Raw genomic sequence first — 14,545 nt, forward strand, 5'->3', positions numbered from 1 at the left:
CTGGTTTTGCAAGACGTTTAAGGGAGGGGGGGGGGGGGTTGGTTTATTTCATTTCATCCCCCCACCCCCCCTACAGTTGGTTTATTTTTGGGACAGGCGGCGGCCGGTGACGTCACGGCGCTCGAGCCGGGTTTGAAAGCGGCGGCCGTTGGCTGGCTCGCGCACGCGCACGCAACGGGGAACGCCAGCCTGCCCTCACCGCGCACGCGCTGTGGCCCCGGGCCCCGCCCTCTCCTCGGCCGCGGCCGCCGCCGCGGGTCAGGTGACCAGTTATAAGGGGGAGGAGGCGGTCGGCGCGGCTCAGTAGAACCACCGGGCGGTGCGCAGTGAGGACGGAGCGGCCAGAGCAGCACCAACATCAGTACCAGCACCGGGCCTCCTGTTGTTAATCTCCTAGTCCTAGTCCCTCACCAAGACATTCTCACCCACACGGTCAACCATGGCGCTGAGCGATGCAGATGTGCAGAAGCAGGTAAGGGAATAGAGGGCCGAGGAGGGGAGGGGAGGGAAAGGAAGGAATTAATTGTGGACACAAAATGCTGCAGTAACTCAGCGTGACAGACAAAACCAGCAACAACAGTCCCCTTCCTAGTTCCTACACACAGAATCATGTTAACTGAGCAACAGTGGAACAATGACATTCTTGGTCGCAGCATCACAGCAGGCCTGTAAACATAACTCACATTGATAATGTACATAATGATTAAAATCAATAAACTAACAGCCAAGTTTATCAATTACTAATACTACATTAATTACACCCCGTGCAACAATAAACAAAACGTTCAAGAGCCTAATGTTTGTCACTGTAATTTTAATTGTGGATAAAGAAGTGGCAAGGTCAATCGTCCCTTCATCAAGTGGGATAGAATGAAAGATGTGCAAGACTAAATGTCTTCCTTATTTTCATTCAAAATGATCTATAATGTTGAAATAGGGAGGAGGGATTGAAAGGGGGATAAATTATTAGTGATGTTTGGCTAATTGGATCTGATTTGACTCCTAGGAAAATGCTCTTTTAAAATAAATAAACTTTGGGTAGTTGCACTTGTCCCATTACATAAATAATGGGTTCGTAATGCTGGACTTGATAGTCTTCTTCTTCTTATCGAGTCCACACACAAGATTAGAAGTTGTTGACTTGATAGTGAAGTGTTTGTGCATGATTAGATCTGATTTATGAATCCTTCGAAAGTGTACCACTTTTTACAGTTGTAATAAATAAACTTTCAGGAATTAGTCTTGTCATGGTTTAAAAATAGTGGGTCTTAAAGATTTGGCCAACGTCATCTGTTAATATTTGATAATGAACTAATGTTAAAGCATTCTTTCCAGTTAGTGAACCTTTTGGAAACTACTTTCAGAAATGTATTTTCTTTCTTAATTTGGCTGTGCTGTATTTATAAATGAGCATCGACTGAATTGTTATCTCCCATATTTCAACAGATGCTGGCTGATCTGAATATTTTCAAACATTTAACTAATCATAACTAAACATTTAACTGACAAACTGCAGATCCATTTAAAAAGTATCCATCGTAATGCTGTTCTTTTCACAGTCCTCCTGTTTGGTTAACTGTTGCATATAACTTCTAGCTATGAAACTTCTATCACAATTTTTTTTTGGCAAGTTGTTTTTGCTTGACTTTCAGTTGTTTGGAGAAAATCTAAACTCGAACAATGGCAGTGGATTGAACGTATTTCCATATATTGGAATTATGAAATCGCCATCTACTAAATAACCAATGAACCTTCTGTGTTTTTCAGTTTAAAGATACTGCATCTTAAATTCACCAGCGCTCATTTTTTAGCTAAGAAGAATAAAGCTATTTTATATTGAAGAGTTAAAATGGCTGTTTAAAGTTGAGATAATGTTTAACCTTGTAGAATTCCATTGTAATTCATTTTTAGATAGTTTGGTTAATTTTCAAGCTGTTGTCACCAAAAGAGTTTCGTATGAACATTCAAATATTATCCTTGCTCCCTTTTAGCATTCCTTTCTCTATTTTGATTTTAACTAGGTCCAGTTGTCAGTAAGCAAAAGAAATACTGAATAGCTGATGAAAACTAGTTTGAGCTAGAGCTAGTTGGAAGGAGTTGGATTCTTGTCTGTTCTAGTGTGGGAGGGAGCTACTTGTGCTAGGTTCAGGGTGGCACATGACATTATTTAAGATAATTCTGAGTGCGTGAGGTGAAGTTCTTCACCATTTAAAATTGAGACAACAAAATAAATTGCTGCTAATTTTGACCAAAACTGAGCCCATGCCACAAACGTTTGTAGAACGATCGTGTTGCAAGTTTGTATTTACTATGTTCATTAGGTCTGTCAGAATTCAGTTAGATCATGATTTAGAAACTACTAAGATTTTCTAACCCTGAATCTGACATTTCTAAAACTCTTAATATTATTTCAAATGCCACGATCAATTTGATATTCAAACATTGCAATTATTCAAACATTACAGATTATTATTTGCATCTTACAGCATGCAAGTGCAACACATGCTGTAAGATGCAAATGCCATTTCTTAACTAATATTAAAGGAATCTGCCATTAGGTATTTAATGCCAATGGTCTTGATGTAATTGATGAACATGCTCAAGGAGCTGAATGGCTTATTTATACATCATTGTAAATATAAAATTATTTGCGGTGTGTGATTGAATTTGTCTCAAACATTGAGAAAGGTCCTTTGTTCATATCAAACAGAAAAAAAAATCTAACCTCGTCTATTTTTAGTCCATTTACCATGGTTTGTAATGTAATGACTTTAGTTCTACATCATACTCAGAATACCAGAACTTGGTTCAAAAGACAAGTTCATTGTAGGGGATGTGGTGTGTAAAGCAAGCGATAACTGGTGCTTAAGAATATGTTACATAAAAATGCATAACAATAATATTACAGAGATGAGATGTGCTTTATATCCTTCTGTGTTATAGATAAAACATATGATGGCCTTCATTGAACAGGAGGCTAATGAAAAAGCTGAAGAAATTGATGCGAAGGTGAGGTGTTTGCTTCCACTTCAGCCCTGGTGTAAATCGTTTAATGGCTGCTCTGCCATTCAGTTAACTGAACACTTTAAGATACACAAAAATCTGGAATAACTCAGCGGGACAGGCAGCATCTCTGGAGAGAATGAATGTGTGACGTTTTGGGTCGAGGCCCTTCTTTTTTAACATCCTTTCCTACACTAATCGCATTTCTCTTAATTTCCACACCATGCAAAAGATTTGTCCACCGTGAGTATCCTCAGCAACTGACTTTCTCAATCTTCTTGGAAAGTGAATTCCAATGACTCGCTCCCCTTGATTTTTGACCTTTTTAAGGTGAAGGACCATCACCCTTGCTTCTAATCTGTCAACTCCCTTAAGACCGTTGTAGGTTTAAAGAGGTCTCCTCATTCTATTAGTCCAGTTCTGTCCAGTTTGCTTAATCTGTCTGTGGGATAGTCTTGGGAATCAACATAACAATTTTTTTGTTGCATTCCCTGTACCGCACGTATATATTTTCTTGGGTAAGGAGACAATATTTTGGCTATGGTTGTGCCAGGGTGTACATAATTTCAGTCAGATGACTTTCCTCTTGTACTCTAATCTTGCATTTTGCCTTTTCTCGTTTTTTTTCCACGTGTCCTTGCCCAATTGCTTACCTTGTCACATCCTGCACAGCATCAGCAACAAAGCTGCAGATTGTTGGTACATTTGGTTATCTCATCCAAATCATTGACACGACCAGTGAAACAGCGAGAGAGGATAAACAGCCACTGTTCCAGCACCAACCCCTGTGGTGACCGGTTTATTCACGCATATTTATGTTAACCAGCTTTCGATCTATACCAGAATATTACTCCCAATCACGTGCTTTTTTTTCTATTAAATGTGCCATTCAAAATCTTATCATAAAGTTGGAGTATACCTCATCCACTTTATGGACACGTCGTCATTCCTCCTGTATTTATTCTGCTAGTTGTAAAAATGTAAACCCTAACAGATTTATCAAACAGGACTTCCCTTTCATAATCCACTGCCTGCTCATGGGCACTTTATGGAATCTAAGGTAACCAGGCAAATCTTTCAAAACTTTGGGATGTAGGTGCAAGTCTTGGCACTTGTTAGTTGTCCTGAGCACACAACAGAATTATAAATCAATTTGTTCAATTTGGTGTGCACACCTATTAGAAAAATAATCCCGACTTAAGGTAAATGTTATGTTGGTGGAGTGAAACTGAATGTGGGACATTTGTCTCTTTACCACTTTGGGGTTAATATACTGTCAAAAATGTTCTTGTAATTTCTCCCTTTGTTCCTGTCCTCTGTAAATGACAAAACAGAACATATTCTTGGTGTAAAATGTAAGAAGAGATGTCCATAGTCCACTACAACTGAGGAAACGAGGGCCATGTATGACACTCAATATGATCAGCATGCTTATTTCTTGCAGGCCAAAGCTAATTTCCCAAATTAATTCCTATAAATAAATGCGGCACATGATGCTCTCTTGCCTAATTGTCCAACCTCAGTTCTTAGCCCTTCTTCAATTGGTCTTGCAGCCTGATTGTTGCAACAAAGAGTGGGAAGTGAAACCAAGAAACTGTTGCATAACAAAATTGAGATCATCCAAAGCCACGACCAAGCAAAGTAAAGCAGGTTCTATGTAAAGTGGAAGATGTCACTTGCACTTTGCCACTTGTTCATGTGTAGAAATAGAATTTCCAATCTATAGAAGGACACAAAATACTGGAGTAACTGCTTATCATAATTGGGTTTCTTTTGCAAAGAGCAAGGTGGAAAAATGAAAATAGTTTGGGCAACAAGTGTTGTTGACAGCCATGAGAAAGGGCTGGTGTAGATTCTTGCACACGAGATACAGGGAGTTTGGATTTTGAAATCGCCCTCTTTCAAGGCTGCCCTTTATTCACATCTATATACATTTTTAGAATGTATTTGCATTATGTATTCAGTGCTCATTATGCCTTTGCATATGCATTATAGTTTATAAAACTGATCTTTTAGTCTGATTTATTTTTTGATATTGAAGATATTTTGAATCTGTGTGCAGGCAGAAGAAGAGTTTAACATTGAAAAGGGGCGGCTTGTACAGACGCAGAGATTGAAGATCATGGAATACTATGAAAAGAAGGAAAAGCAAATTGAACAGCAGAAAAAAATGTAAATACTGTGTAAAATATCAATGACGATTGTCTTCCCCGTGTTTAAATATTTCTTGATTCACATGTTTTAAAAAAAAATGGAACCATATCTGTAACCTCTATGTTTGTTATTGAATATTTCAATATCATTTATTCAAATCTTTATATGTTCATTATTGAAGTGACATTCTGATTCTCTCTTTTTGTTTTTCTTTAGTCAAATGTCTAATTTGCTGAACCAGGCTCGGTTGAAGGTTCTCAAAGCCAGAGATGATCTGATTTCGGTAAGATTGCCGATATAAAGGTGAAGAATGGTTGCATAGGAACAAATAGTTGGGAGAGTATATTTGTAAGAATGTGGAACGGAACTAAATAGGAACGGAGGTCCTCCAAACCTGAACTGACCATGATGCCAGTTTAACCAACCCTACCTGCCTGCACAGTCTGTATCCCTTCATGCTCAGCTCGTATCTACTCCCTCGAGTATTTGTCTTGTATCATTACTTTTTGGCATATGTGATCTCCATCCCAATTTATTAACCAGTCCATCTCAGCTATGTTTTTTTTCATTGACTTTAAATCTATTGTCCAAAAGCTGGAGTAACTCAGCGTGTCAGGCAGCATCTCTGGAGAAAGGGAATTGGTGACGTTTCGGGTCGAGACCCTCCTTCAGACTTCAGATGTCTTTTAGGGTCAGGCTCCTTCTTCAGAATGACACTTCTACGCCATTTGCGGATCAAGAGTGTTTAATTGTCATATGTACCAAAACGGCACCAAACTCGTACTTGCAGCAACACAACAGATTTATAAATACAGTACTCGATAGACAACATAATCAAACAAAAAAGTTAAATAAATTATTAAAAAAAGATTAGCAAATTAGCAAAACAAAGGCCAAATTCCCTTATGCAACTGGTCCAGTTGGAAGTTTAGTTAGTGTTTGTAATGTTCAAAGGTGGTTGTAGGGAAGAAACTGCTTCTGCACCTGGACGTTAGTTTTCAGGCTCCTATTTCTACTTCCTGATGACAGGGGTGAAATGAAATAAGCGTGGCCAGGGTGGTGTGGGTCCTTAATGATGTTCGGTCCTTTTTTTGAGGTATCGATCCCTTCAATGGCAGAGACAAGTACCCATAATGGACCAGGCAGTGTCCAACACTTCCTGTGAACTGCTTTATTCCTGCGGCTCGAGTGGGCAGATGAGACGAAGATTAACACAGTGCATTCAGAAAGTATTCAGACCCCTTCACTTTTTACACATTATGTTATGTTACAGTCTTATTTTAAAAAGGATTAAATTCATTTTTTTTTAAATATACCCCATCAATACCCCAGAAGGAGCAAAAACAGGCGTTTAGAAATTTTTGCAAAGTAATTAAAAATAAATAACTGAAATATCACATTTACATAAGTATTGAGACACTTTGCTATAACACTCAAAATTGAGCTTGAGTTCATCCTGTTTCCATTGATTATCCTTGAGATATTTCTACAACTTCATTGGAGTCCACCAGTGGTCAAATTAAATTGATTGTACATGATTTGGAAAAGCACAAACCTGTCTATATAAGGTCCCACAGTTGACAGTGCATGTCAGAGCAAAAACCAAGCCATGAAGTCGAAGGAATTGTCCGTAGACCTCTGCGACAGGATTGTGTCGAGACACAGATCTGGGGAAGGGTATAAAACAATTTCTGCAGCAATGCAGGTCCTGAAGTGGCCTCCGTCATTCTTGAATGGAAGAACTTTGGAACCACCAGGACTCTTCAGAGAGCTGTCCGCTCAGCCAAACTGAGCAATCGGGGAAGAAGGGCTTTGGTCAGGGAGGTGACCAAGAACCCGATGGTCACTCTGACAGAGTTCCATTGTGGAGATGGGAGAACCTTCCAGAAGGACAACTATATCTGCAGCACTCTACCAATCGGGCCTTTATGTTAGTGGCCAGACGGAAGCCACTCCTCAGCAAAAGGCACATGACAGCCCGATTGGAGTTTGCCAAAAGGCACCTAAAGGACTCTCAAACCATGAGAAACACAATTCTCTGGTCTGATGAAACCAAGATTGAACTCTGGCCTGAATGCCAAGCGTCACATCTGGAGGAAACCAGGCACCGCTCATCACCTGGCCAATACCATACCTACGGTGAAGCATGGTGGTGGCAGCATCATGCTGTGGGGATGTTTTTCAGCGGCAGGAACTGGGAGACTAGTCAGGATCAAGGGAAAGATGAATGGAGCAAAGTACAGAGAGATCCTTGATGAAAACCTGCTCCAGAGTGTTCTGGACCTCAGACTGGGGCGGAGGTTCACCTTCCAACAGGACAACGACCCTCAGCACACAGCCAAGACAACGCGGGAGTGGCTTCATGACAAGTCTGTGAGTGGCCCAGCCAGAGCCCGGACTTGAACCCGATCGAACATCTCTTGAGGGACCTGAAAATAACTGCATCGACGCTCCCCATCCAACCTGACAGAGCTTGAGAGGATCTGCAGAGAAGAATGGGAGAAATTACCCAAATACAGGTGTGCCAAGTAGCATCATTCCCAAGAAGACTTGAGGCTGTAATCGCTGCCAAAGGTGCCTCAACAAAGTAATGAATAAAGTGTCTGAATACTTATGTAAATGTGATATTTCAGTTATTTCTTTTTAATTACTTTGCAAAAATTTCTAAACACCTGTTATGAAGGCCAACATTCCATTAACTTTCTTCACTGCCTGCTGTACCTGCACGCCAACTTTCAGTGATTGGTGTACAAGGACACCCAGGTCTCGCTGTACCTCCCCTTTACCTAACCCCATTGAGATAATAATCTGCCCCCTTGTTTTTGCCGCCAAAGTGAATAACCTCACATTTATCTATATTATACTGCATCTGCCACGCATCTGCCCACTCACTCAACCTGTCCAGGTCACACTGCAACCTCCTAACATCCTCTTCACAATTCGCACTGCCATCCAGCTTTGTGTCATCCGCAAACTTGCTAGTGTTGCTCCTAATTCCCTCTTCCAAATCATTAATATATATGGTAAACAGTTGCGGCTCCAACACCGAGCCTTGCGGCACTCCACTCGCCACTGCCTGCCATTCTGAAAAGCACCCATTCACTCCTACTCTTTACTTCCTGTCTGCCAACCAATTTTCTATCCACATCAACACCCTACCCCCAATACCATGTGCTCTAATTTTAGTCACCAGTCTCCCGTGCGGGACCTTATCGAAGGCTTTCTGAAAGTTTAGATACACTACATCCACTGGCTCCCCTTCATGCATTTTACTTGTAACATCCTCAAAAAATTCCAGAAGATTAGTCAAGCATGATTTTCCTTTCATAAATCCATGCTGACTTGGACTAATCCTTTTACTGCTATCCAAATGCCCCATTATTACCTCTTTAATAATTGACTCCAGCATCTTTCCCACCACCGAAGTCAGGCTAACTGGTCTGTAATTCCCCGTTTTCTCTCTCGCTCCTTTCTTGAAAAGTGGGATAACATTAGCTGTCCTCCAATCCACAGGAACTGATCCTGAATCTATTGAACATTGGAAAATGATCACCAATGCGTCCACTATTTCTAGCCACCTCCCTGAGGACCCTGGGATGCAGACCATCAGGCCCAGGGGATTTATCAGCCTTCAGTCCCATTGGCCTACCTAATACTATTTCTCGTCTAATGAAAATTTCTTTCAGTTCCTCTACTCCCTTAGATCCTCTGTTCTCCAGTACATCTGGGAGATTGTTTGTGTCTTCCTTGGTGAAGATAGATCCGAAGTATCTGTTCAGCTCTTCTGGAAGGAATGCATTAAATCATACTTAAGTTATTTTTGGTAAAAGAGAAAATCTTGGCCTTTCTAGGGGAAAAAAAAAAAATGCAGACCTCATTTGAAATTCACAAGAATGTTTGGATTGTACATGCCCCAAATCCCATTCTGTCCATGTAAAATGTCACAGGGTAGTATTTGTAGCTATTTTAATTTTCTTTGGTTGCTGGTTTGACCATGTTACTATGTACTTTTGCTTTGGTTTCCAGGATCTGTTGAATGAAGCCAGACTGAGACTGAGCAGAGTAGCAAAAGATCCTTCCAGATACCAGACACTTCTGGATGGACTTCTGCTACAGGTAAGAATGGCACAATTACTCGCAACAATAAGTTAGTGTTTGTGCACTCGGCGGAACAGGGTCTTCCATCTTGTGATATTGGATGTCATGTTAACATTACTGGTTTCTCTAATGGCTGGGGAGGGGGGAGGACAGGACAAGTGGATGGATTCTCAAAGGCAAATTTGAGGTGCGTTTATGGACGTAGTGATGTGAATATGCATCAAATGTGCAAATACTGTTTTGTAAATGCTGTGAAATTACCTTTGGAACAGCAAGTAAAACTAGTCCCTTGTCTGTTCAAATACAATATGATAAAAGTGGCTCTAGAAATTGATGAATGAGAAACATTGTTTTCTATTCCAGGGTTTTTATCAACTATTGGAACCAATGGTGTTTATTCGTTGCCGCAAACAAGATATTACATTGGTTAAGGTACAGCAACAAACACTCAGTTCAGCATTATTCCACAACGAGGTGTTAATTGTGAATTGAACTTGGAATGAGTTGAATTTCCCACCTGGATCGTGTATGATTGTGTGAAGTGTGTGCTAAAGGGCCTGTCCCACTTGTGTCACCAAAACATTTTGAACATTTCAAAATCCAGCAGCGACAAAAAATGTTGCGACACTTGAAAAAACACCGCGCGCATTCGTCATCACGCCGCGTATTTTTCGGTGATCTGATACGTCAGTCGCCGAAAAAAATGGCCAAGTGGGACAGGCCCTGTAAGGTTGTAGCCGACCTATCCATTTTGGCTCTAGTTAATGTCTCCAGATTTCCTTCTCAGAAACCTTGCTCAACAATAATTGTTTCTTCTCTTACCCCACCCCTTTCAAAAATTTTAACATTGGCCAGATTTTGTTCTTGTTTGGTCCTGGGAGATCCAAATTAATATCTATTAAATCACCAATAGGGTTACTCAATTGGGGATTGTTTTGTAAACAATGACATTTTGTAATTATAATCACTTGCAATAATGAAATGGAGTTGTGTGTACACCTTTGTAAAGCTGCATCTGGTTACCTTCCAGTGGAACTCACGCTGAGATTAAAACACAGCATTTTCTATAGAAATAGAGAACGTGTTGACATGGTGTTTCCTGGACTTTAAAAATAATATGGTGTAAGATGGATAGAACGAGCACTGTAATAAACTAGTTGTGCCTCCATCCTTCAACTCAAAAGCCATCACAACTTTGCTGTTTCCTGCTCTCTGGTGACTAGTGGTAAAACATTTTCATTTAACTTCAAACAGACCTCTATCAGCAAGGATGTTCCCATTTACAAGAAGAACATAAATAAGGATATTGAAATTCACATTGATCAGGAAACCTTTCTACCAGAAGACATGTAAGCATCATCATTGCTCCTTTTCATTCAATGTTTGAGTTTGGTTTATTTCCACTGATCTGTTCTGTATTCATGCCTTCTATATTCTGTTGTGCTGAAGCAAAGCAATAATTTCATTGTCCTATCTGGACACATGACAATAAACTCTCTTGAATCTTATTTATGTGCTGGTTTGGATAATTGAAATGTATACTGAGAGGTGCAGTCATCTTGATTCCATATCTGACACAATTGAAAATTAAATTCTTAGATGTTGGATTATTATGTTTTTATAATCATCAGTTGTGAATTTTAACTTATGTCCAAGTATCTATACTGGCGAGATGTAACTAGCACTCGCACTGTGCAAGTGTTTGCCATTGGGCCTTTGGGCTTCCAAGTGTAAAGTACTCTAGTGTACATCAGGAAATGCTTCATGTAATATTAATTATAATAATCTAATGCAAAGTTGTGACAATATCTAATCAAATTAAGATTTTCTTTGGTACAATTATTCATGAGTGTTATTTTTTGCAAAATAAGTTGTTTTAATAACTTTTGTTCTGGTTTAAAGCCGGCATGGCAGATGAGCAGCTGTTAATCAGCAAGGGTTAAAGTTTCTGGAAATGCTCAGCTGCCCAGGCAAGGGTGAGAGACAGGAATGGTTCATGCTGTAGATTGTGGGCATTTGGAGCCTCCCCAATGAAAGGCCAAGGGGACCAAGACCAGGGGCAGTATTGGTGTCAGTGAAAGTAGCAGGTTACAGTCGAGTCGCTAGTTAAGCTTGGCATAAATTACACCCACCTATTTTACTGGGTGGGTACGACTTTAAAAGGAATTTCATTATTAGCCTTCGACCTGTTGCTGGTGGTTTCACAGCAAAACCCTTTTTCAACTCTGTTAGCTGCTGTTTTAGCCTTTGGATTAATGAAAGTTACAGATGCATATTGATTTTTAATGTATAATAAGCAATATTATTTCAGCAAACATTCTTTTCTCCAAACAGTGCTGGAGGTATTGAGATGTACAATTCCTCTGGGAAAATCAAGGTCTCCAATACCTTGGAGAGTAGATTGGAACTGATTGCGCAGCAGGTAAGTAGATCTATGAAAACAAAGCATGCGGTGTGCTGATAATGCAGTGGCTAATATTCTATTGGAAATAAAGTCAGTCCCGCTGCATTGTTTATGCTTGGGCTGTGTTTGCATTCGCTGTTTGTGCAGTTCCTTGTGTGCTTACCTCCCCCCCCCCCATGTCCACAACCTGTGTGGGTGTCTGCTGCTGAGATCCAGGCAGTTGTATTCCCCTCTGTGGGGATGTGAGTGTGGCATTCGCTTCCCTTGGCAAAGGTTTATTGTCAAGGGCCTGTCCCACGGCACCCGTCATAGGTGGCCGAAAATGTTCAACGTGTTGAAAATCCAGCAGCGACTAGAAAAAGGTACGACTCTTTGGGCGACTACTCACGACCATGGTCGTGACGCCTGTATGGTCGTGAGTAGTCACCCAAATATTCGTACCTTTTTACTGGTTGCCGCTGGATTTTCAACATGTTGAAATATGTTGGCCACCTGCTGTGCCACTATGACGGGTACTGGCAACATCGTGTAAGTGGGACAGGCCCTTGACTGAGCGGCCTGGTACCGTGGTAATGTTTGATCAGGTTGCAAGTGTAATACAGCGATCAGCTCACCCTCCAATATTCCACCTGTCTTCCAGATGATGCCAGAAATCCGCGTTGCGCTGTTTGGTGCCAATCAAAACCGGAGGTTCTTGGACTAAGGGCTGTGTTGGCGTTGAGCTGTATCTAGGCACACACACACACATTGAAAAAAGTTATAGAAGTTACACGCCTGTACTGGAGAGTAAATTGATTCAACGTTCTTGCTTTTCTCTGTTTGTATTGACATGTATCTGAAACTAGTTTCTCCAATTTAATGTTTGCATTTGCCTAATGGAAATTGCCAGAAAGTTTGGATTGACTGGGAATGTCCTGCTTCAGTTTTTGTGTGTGTATATAAATCTATTTTTCCAAGTTAAATTTTTGGTTTTCCTTTTGCCATTTCAATATAGAGCAGTAAATTCTATAGATGTACCAACGTTACTGACGTCAATCCTATGCTATTTAATTAAATTGAAATGGAAGTTTGTGTTTCAGGTGCTGTATGTATATGTGGTTCTGAAGTAAAGATCTTGCTGGATCCTAAATATCCTAATATTTGGACTGTTCCTTTGTTCTGATGGATAGATTAGCCATACACTACTTGATTACCACTCCATTTACCACTTTAAACACCGCGCGCGGGGTGATGCCTGTATGGTCGTGAGTAGTCGCCCAAAGGGTCGTGCCTTTTTCTGCCGAGTAGTCGCCCAAAGAGTCGTACCTTTTTCTGGTCGCCGCTGGATTCTCAAAGTTGAAAGTTTTCGGAGACCTGCAGCGACTATGACGGGTGCCGGCAGTTGCCGAAAAAAATTGCGTAAGTTGGACTGAACTGGACTGCTCCTTTAGTTATTCATTTGAAAATCACACTACATTCCCACCTAGCTGCAATACCACCATAGTCCAGCTAGTGGCGCTTCTGAACCATTTAAAACTGCATTCGACTATTACACGCCATTTATTTTGTGCATTTTCATTTCTGTCTAATCTCCCCTTGTGATTTATACTTACATTGAATCTTTTCGGTTAAAGAATGCCTTGGAGTACTTCATAAGATAGAAAGACATATTCAATAGCTTTCCAGCACATTTCACAACCTGCTCTCCAGAGCACTTTACAACAGATGAATAATTTAGGCCTTCCACGAGGACTCGTTCACCCTACACTGACTTTCAGTTCACTTTATGCATGCTCTTGCACATTTATGCAGGGTATTTTCAACTACTTGTGTCCTTGTCTGGTTGTACATGCAGCAGCCTTGGCAGCATGGCCTGCTTCTGTGTCCGGCAGAACCATTGTTTCTGCCTGCTCCTGTAAACACATGGTTCCCTCCCTTGTCCAAGACACCGTACATGCTTGACTCTGAAGCCGAGTCCCGACGGCAAACGTCACCTAGCCATTCCTTCTCCAAATGCTGCCTGCTCCCCCTCCCCCCTCCCTGTATATTTCCTGCTCAATATTCCAGCATCCAGTTGTGTGTCGGCACAATCTCTCCTGCTTTTCGCCTCCCATGCATGTGTCTCCTGCTGTGACTGACCAACCAACATTTCTGAAGAAGGGTCTTGACCCAAAATGTCACCCATTCCTTCTCTCCAGAGATGCTGCCTGTCCCCGCTGAGTTACTCCAGCTTCTTGTCAACCAACATTTCTAGTGTAGCTCTAGCTCTCTAAACACTTGCCTGACGTTGACTTTCTCTTGCGTAGTGGTTGTTTCCCCACCAACCCAACGGCACTGAACTCCCACAATTACACAAATACTACCTTTAAATCTGTGAAAGTAGACCTAGCTAATAGATTTAGGCTTAAGAAAGTAAGGATTGTGCCTGCCTCTGGTCCACATGTAGAACACCAGTCATCTTTAGGCAGCTTGCAAGGCACAGTCTCCAGAGTTTCACTAAAGGGCTTCATGATATGGCCCAATTCTCCACTTGTGGCCGATGAGATACAATGACAGCATCAATCCTTTGCCACAGTTGCACAACAGACTGAATCTATCACCTGTCAGAGCATTACTTGCCTGCAATCCAGCACCCGAGTGGCTTTATTTGTTCCACTATCTCAACCCAGTCCCACCACTTTCTACCCGTAAGCAAATCGGCCATATCCTCTCAGGAATACAGAGGATGATTCACAAGTTATAGGAGCCATTCAATTATGGCTGATCTCTGCCTCCTAATCTCACCAATTGGCACTAAGACTGGGAGATTCTCCTCACTCAGTTACTGGGTAACAGTCGGCAACTAAACCAGTAAAGTTAATTAAAAAAACAGCACTTACTAGAAATCTTAAGGGAAAACCACAACAA

At 41.1% G+C, this 14,545-nt stretch overlaps 1 protein-coding gene across 1 annotated transcript; it reads left to right on the forward strand.

Annotated features, from left to right (window-relative positions):
• Nucleotides 1-163: 163 nt before the first annotated feature.
• On the forward strand, nt 164-12,796 carry atp6v1e1 (ATPase H+ transporting V1 subunit E1). Its single transcript, XM_033037443.1, has 9 exons — nt 164-472; nt 2,944-3,009; nt 5,066-5,175; nt 5,374-5,440; nt 9,184-9,273; nt 9,619-9,687; nt 10,510-10,604; nt 11,590-11,677; nt 12,300-12,796. Exons 1-9 carry the CDS (start codon nt 440-442, stop codon nt 12,360-12,362), a joined length of 681 nt encoding a protein of 226 aa, XP_032893334.1. The 5' UTR covers nt 164-439; the 3' UTR covers nt 12,363-12,796.
• The last annotated feature ends 1,749 nt before the right edge of the window (nt 12,797-14,545 follow it).

The sequence above is a fragment of the Amblyraja radiata genome, chromosome 19 (assembly GCF_010909765.2).
Source record: "Amblyraja radiata isolate CabotCenter1 chromosome 19, sAmbRad1.1.pri, whole genome shotgun sequence".
Classification (NCBI taxonomy): domain Eukaryota; kingdom Metazoa; phylum Chordata; class Chondrichthyes; order Rajiformes; family Rajidae; genus Amblyraja; species Amblyraja radiata.